This window comes from Plectropomus leopardus, unplaced genomic scaffold (assembly GCF_008729295.1).
Source record: "Plectropomus leopardus isolate mb unplaced genomic scaffold, YSFRI_Pleo_2.0 unplaced_scaffold975, whole genome shotgun sequence".
Lineage (NCBI taxonomy): Eukaryota > Metazoa > Chordata > Actinopteri > Perciformes > Serranidae > Plectropomus > Plectropomus leopardus.
Genome location: NW_024704465.1, coordinates 1 through 6,699, shown reverse-complemented (window position 1 = coordinate 6,699; position 6,699 = coordinate 1). Strand labels below are relative to the sequence as shown.

Sequence of the window (6,699 nt, the reverse complement as noted above, 5' to 3'; positions counted from 1 at the left end):
TAGATTTTTAATTACATAATTACGAGAGCTTATTTTCAACAATAATCCAATGGAAAAATCCCATAGGCTTTTTGACGAGGGAACCAGGGTGGCATTAGCTTCCAGGTGGGCGTATGGAAAAACATCATAGGAAACTGTATGGGCCTGTAGCTGAAAGCCACAGACATGAAGTGCGAAAATACTTTGGATCAGTTTTGTTCCAGCGGTGATGTGTTTCTATGATGGATTTCAATGTAAAATTGTTTCTGAAGTTGAGCTGAACATGTAGTTTAGGTTGCAATCAGCTCGACTCCCCTCAACACCCCCCTTCTGTGTACCAATCACATCGTCGCCATAGCAACCAGTGGCCAATCAACCTCCTGCTACGTGATTCTGTGTGTGTGTGTGTGTGTGTGTGTGTGTGTGTGTGTGTGTGTGTGTGTGTGTGTGTGTGTGTGTGTGTGTGTGTGTGTGTGTGTGTGTGATGTTTTAAAGCTGACACCAAAACTAAACTGTAGAAGAAGAAACAGAGTGATGCAGCAGACCTCCCTCTGAGCCAATCAGAGTCAAACTTGTCACCTTGTTTTGACCTTATTACAGCGTCCCCTGCTGGATAATCACCGCAGTGATGCAACAATCCTCCATCATCTGCCCAAATCTGATCAGCTGGGGATTTGTGATTAATAATATGTATTGTTAGGGGAACAACCCCTTAATTCAGTGATACTCAACTTACAGCTGCAGGTCAAATCTGGCCCCCGAATTATTTTGTTATTCTCAATAAAAATAAAATGATTCACACTGGGAATTGTTTTTGTAATTTTAGATAAGGTGCCAGAGTGCTTAAAACAGCATTAAAATAGCATTTATCATAAAAAGTGCCAGTGGAGGATTCCCCGACGGAGGTCCTAGGTAAGCGCCAAATGTCCTAAACTCCTAGAAATGTCCTAAAATCCAAGATACGTCTAACATCCTGAAAATGTCCTTAAATCCAAGAAACACGATAAAATCCTAGAAATGCTCTAAAATCCTGAGAAAATCGCTGAAACATCCTAAAATCCTTGAAATGTCTTGAAAAATCCTAGAAATGTCCTAAAATACCCAAAATTTTCAAAAAATCCCTAAAGTGTCCTAAAGTCATAGAAAACCCTAAATTCCTAGAAATGTCCCAAAATCCAAGAAACCTTCTAAAATTCTAGAAACATCCATTATCCTAAAAACGTCCAAAGATCTTGCAATTGTGCTAAAATCCTAGAAATGTCCTAAAATTCTAAAATCCTAGAAACATCCTGAAATATGAGGAACATCCTAGAATTTCCTAAAGTCCAAGAAATGCCCTAAAATCCTAGAAACATCCTAAAATCCTAAAAATAAATGTCTTGACATCATAGAAATGTCCCTAAAAATCTAGAAATGTCTTAAAATCATAGAAATGCCCTAAAAACCAAGTAACCTCCGAAATTACTATAAATGTCCCAAATCTCAGAAAAGTCCTAAAATCTAAGAAATGTCCTAAAATCCTAGAAACACGTATGGTGCTGGGACTGGCCCCTTGCCTTCTGTCATTTTGCAAACATGGCCCTCAAGCAAAGCAGGCTGAGTATTCTTGATTTAACTGTTGATTGGTATCATTGATCCATGAAGACGAAGGGTGCTGATATCGATCTGTTTCCTGTCTCTCAGTGTTCGTACGTCCCTCCCTGTGAGAGGGACAACCAGAAGAACAAAGACACCGTTTTGTGGTGGGAGAATTACTTCACCAAAGAGGTCAGCAGTCAGTCCTTCACCTGCTTCTTCAACCAGCAGAGGAGGTGAGACTTTTACACTGCAGTCTATTTCAAGGTGTGATGCAGGTAAATTGGAAATAAGGGACGTGTGATGCTGTGAAGTTTGTCTCAGTGACAGATCATTGTTACCACGGGAGATTACAGAGGGACGCCACAACCTGCAGCATTACCTGGACATCTTTTTGACAGAAACCTCAATTTGCTGCCTTACAACCTTTGAGCTCAGAGAATAAGTGACCCTCGACTTCAATTTAACAGTTCTTATAGCTCCGGTTCATTTTTAGCTGTTTTGATGGACATTTTTCACAGTGACATTTTCTATTTCTTTTTTTTTAGCACAAAAAAGTGAGATTATGCAGTACAGAGGTGCAAAAGTTGAGAAGTTATTTCATGAGTCCATGGTTAAGGAACAAAAGAGACAAAGAAAAGTCAAACAAAATAAGAGAAGTCAACTACAATTCCCAGTGTGCATTGCAGTAACAGACATTCAATCACGGAGTTTAAACTTAAGTAAAACGTTAAGCTCTTTAAATCACTGCACTTTTAGACTCAGTCTGCTTTTGGGTTAAATTATATGTTTTGTTCCCAAACGCCAGGTGGATTGTAACTCAGTACTGTACTCAAGTAACACTAAAATTGGAGTACTTGTACTTTACTTGAGAAGTTTCATTTTATGCCACTTCATACTTCTACTTCCCTACATCTCATATAATTTTAGGACATTTCTAGAACTTTAGAACATTTCTCAGATTTTAGGACATTTCTAGGATTTTAGGACATTTCTATGACTTTAGCAATTTCTCTGATCTTAGGATGTTCCTTGGATTTTAGTGTGTTTCATAGTGTTTTCGAATATTTCTAAGATTTTAGGACATTTCACGCATTTTAAGATGTTTTATAGGATTTGAGGACATGGGTTTTAGTTAGGATCCCCCACTGGCACTTAAAAAAAGCTCCATTTTGATGCTGTGTTTTGCATTCTGGCCCCTTATGTATACTGAAAGTACAAAAACAATTCCCAATATGAATCACTTTATTTTTATCGTGTTTTAGAAAATGGTTGTGGGGCATCCAGCCCCCATCAGCAGCCAGATTTGACCCTGGACTTTTACTTTTGTAGCATTTTGAATTAAGGTCTTCTACTTGTTCTCAATTACTTCTCCATTGTGGTATTTCCACTTTTAATTGAGTCAAAGTGAGTACTTCTGTCACCTCTGTTTAGGACTATTTGTCAAATCAAACAGACAGAAAAAAAACACAATTTCCCACAAACAGACTTGAAATAATTCAAACTGATGGCCGTAACAGAAAGTGGTCATGGTTAAATTATCCTGCAGACTCCTGTGCTTCTAATTTGAGGAATACTCCGGGTATCATTAGAGGGACATTTTGAAATGGAAATTTACTGCATTCACTGTCTTGAATAGTTTCAAAAGCAGCTGCTACTCTCACATTGAAACTATGTGAACATACTAAAACCTTTTGTGTGGGAAAAATCACAAACAAACTGTAACAACTGTAATTAGGATCAGACCCTTAACTCGCTCCAAAATGAACACATCTGAATGAGGAAATTACGAATAATGCACAGTAAAAACTGAAGATCTTCTCTTAATAAAGGGGTTAACAACTACTGTAACCTGGAGTATGTTTTACAATGATACACTTAATAAAGCAGGTAAATTAGTGTTTAAAGAGCATTTTCTTTTTCATTCAGGTTATGTCGGCCTGTTAAGCGCAGCCTCTTTTTATGCCCTGACCGAAAATTGTTGAGACAGAAAAAGGAGATCTCCTTTAGCGTGTCAGCTTAATCCTCCTATTATTCACCGCCGATGCTTACCTGTGACCTTGTCTAGTTTTATTTTTATCTCTGCACCAGAAGGATCAGAAAGAGGAAACTCTGCTTCATAAACGAGGGCCCAGTGGGAGCTGGTTGATGCTGCAGATATTATTTTGTGTTTCATAGAAAAAGACCTGGAGCACTTTTTTTTAAAAGATAATGAAAACACAGTCAGTCACTTGATTTATGAGATTATTTCAGAGGTGGAAAGAAGGTTAGGCAATATCCCAAAGTCTTTTATAAAACCTCCAAATGCAGCTCTGCAGTGTTTGTAAAATGAGTTGGTCTTTCACTGTGTAAACTTTTCATTTTCATCTTCGAGCTGTCTTGGATGGTAATATTTAATAAAAGAGGCTAAGCTTCTCCTTGGAAAATAAGTGATTCATATGTTGTGAGTAATATCATTTTTCACAATAAATTTAGCAAGCTCATGGCCCTGCTAACTGTTTGCTCCGTTAGCTAATATCATATAGCCAGCAGCTTAGCCATGTTAAGGCTATCTTTACGCAGAGTTAGATATTGTTGAACTCATAAATGATTATACTCATATTTTTATTAGCATTGAGAGCATTAGCTTATGTCAGTTGAAAATAGCTTAGCCTTGCTATGTTAGCTTTGTGTTTGGATGGCTAGTGTAGGAATAAGTAAATTAGCCTGCTAATGTTACGTTATCTTAAGGCTGATGTTGGAATACAAAGAACTTATTGCCAATGTTACATTAACTTTAGCTAGGTGATGTTAGTAAAAAGGTAGTTTAGCTGGCTAATTAACGGGCTGATGTTGGAAAACAACTAACTTAGCTTGCTAATGGTATGTTAGCTTTAAGCTTGGATAGCCGATGTTGGAATACAAGTAACTTGGCTAATTCTATGTTAGCTTTATGCTTGGATAGTTTATTTTTAGAGTACAAATTTGCCTAAAACATTTTTGTAATGAAAAACATAACTTGATAATATTACATTAGTGTTATGATTGGAAAGCTGATGTTGGAATACAAGTTAACTTAGCTTGCTAATGTTACATTAGCTTTATGCATCCAGTTAAAAAAAGAAGCATAAACAAAAACAAAAAAACTGATAATGTTAAATTAGTGTTATGATTGGAAAGCTGATGTTGGAATAGAAGTATCTTAACATGCTAGTGTGCGATAGCTTAAAGTTTGGAAAGCTGATATTGGAATACAAGTAACTTAACTTGCTAGCGTCACATTAGCTTTCTCCATCCAGTTGATGTTGGAATACAAGCCACTTAGCTCTCTAATGTTAGGTTAGCTTTATGTTTAGATAGCTGTTATTTCTTTAAATATAGCACAAACATCCACTTGGACTCAAGGATGAACCAATTACATTTTAGTGGTCATAGGTCAAAGGTCAAGGTCACCGTGACCTTGTCTGTCTCATTCTTGTGAAAGTTATATCTCGAGAACATCTTTAGAGAATTTCCTTCAAATTTGGCATAAATGTTTGAGTGTCGTCAAGGATGAACTGATAAGATTTTGGTGGTCAAAGGTCAAAATGATCTTGCATTCGTCTCATTCTTGTGCGATATCTTAAGAACATCTTGAGGGAATTTCTTCCAATGTGGCCCAAATATTCACTTAGACTGAACAATGACGTGATTAGAATTTGGTGTTCAAAGGTCAAGGTCACTGTGACCTTACGTCCATGTTATTGTTGTGAAGCAACATATAGAGATGATCTTGATTTGGCACAAATGTCCACTTGGAATCAAGACAGGAGGAGACGGGAGAGACTTAATGTTGCAATGAGGTGGAAAAATGTGCATTTATCAGTATTTTGCATTGCTAACAGAAGTAGCAGCAAATTAACAATATTTTTTTAAAAAACTGCAAAGTAGAAGCATTTGTAAATATTTTTGGGGGAAATAAAGGAGTTTAGAGTGACGAAACACCAGCTGTAAATTCTCATTTTTTCCTTTCTCTTGGGATTTCAGGCCTGACGACGTGTTGTGGCGCCGGTCCCACGACACCACCGTCCTGCTGCACTGTGTCCTCTGGCCGATGGTGTCGCTCCTACTGGGCACGCTCATTGTGCTCCTGACGGTGTGCGCACGCTCCCTGGCCGTTCGAGCCGAGGCTCTCCAGAAGAGGAAATGCTCCTACGAAGTGTGCCAAGACCTTTCAGCCGGGCCCTCGGATCGGCGTGGCAACAAGGTCGAAGACCCCCTCGCAACAAACTCTGACCCTGAGATGTCGTCGCCGACAAGGACCCTGCCGCTGTTTGCGGTGCCGGTGCGACGCCGTGATCGAGAACATTAACAGGAAACAAAAAGGTGTTTTCACGTCTTGGAGTTCAATCAGGATGCAGCCGAGCCGGTGGGCGACGTCGACTCACTGTCTGGAGACGCCGCCAACAACCCACTGCTGTCTAATGTGGTCTGAGTGATCGGAAGTGTTAAAACCAGGATATGAGAAGAGGATGAGGGGAAACCCACTCTGCTGTTTGTAGATTTCAGCAGAATCATCAGCACCTTCCCTCTGGTTTTAACCGGATCTCTTGGATGCTGCTGATTTGACTCCCCTGATTAAAACCGGCGTTTCGGAGGGTTATTATAACGACAACAGTGCTGTGACAAAGGTACGATGTGTCAGGTAAAGTGAGTCAAACTTCACACAGAAGGACTTCTCTTTACTGCCGTCTTAACTGTAGCTCTTCTATTAATGTAGTTTTCCCGCTGAGTCCCAGTAGCCATACATGTAAATAAATAGAGCCAAAGCCCTGACGTTTCTTCAGGCTGTTCCTCTAAGACTCAATGCAACTTTCATTGAGGGTTTCTTCCATCTGTCTTTCTGAAAAAGGTAATTTATTTATTACCTATTTTATTTAGTTTTAAGGGACCATGTACAAAGATATCCATTTCCACGGCACTAATTCAATCAAAACAGAAACAGAGTCGTGTCACACTGGCGCTCTACTGCTTTGAGTTTCTCTACTTTAACAATAATATATAGTATATACAGTCACTCATACTTTTTTTTAAATTAATTTTGTTTAAGTTTTATAGGTATGTCCCAAAATCACTTACCAAATTAACAAAATTAAGCACTTTCCCCAGTGTCTTTTAAAGTGAAAT

The 6,699-nt window shown here is 38.6% G+C and overlaps 1 protein-coding gene across 1 annotated transcript; it reads left to right on the top strand.

Moving 5' to 3' along the window:
* The first annotated feature begins 1,617 nt into the window (after positions 1-1,617).
* LOC121940889 (calcium-activated potassium channel subunit beta-4-like) lies at positions 1,618-5,884 on the top strand. Its single transcript, XM_042483568.1, has 2 exons — positions 1,618-1,790; positions 5,560-5,884. Exons 1-2 carry the CDS (start codon positions 1,618-1,620, stop codon positions 5,882-5,884), a joined length of 498 nt encoding a protein of 165 aa, XP_042339502.1.
* The last annotated feature ends 815 nt before the right edge of the window (positions 5,885-6,699 follow it).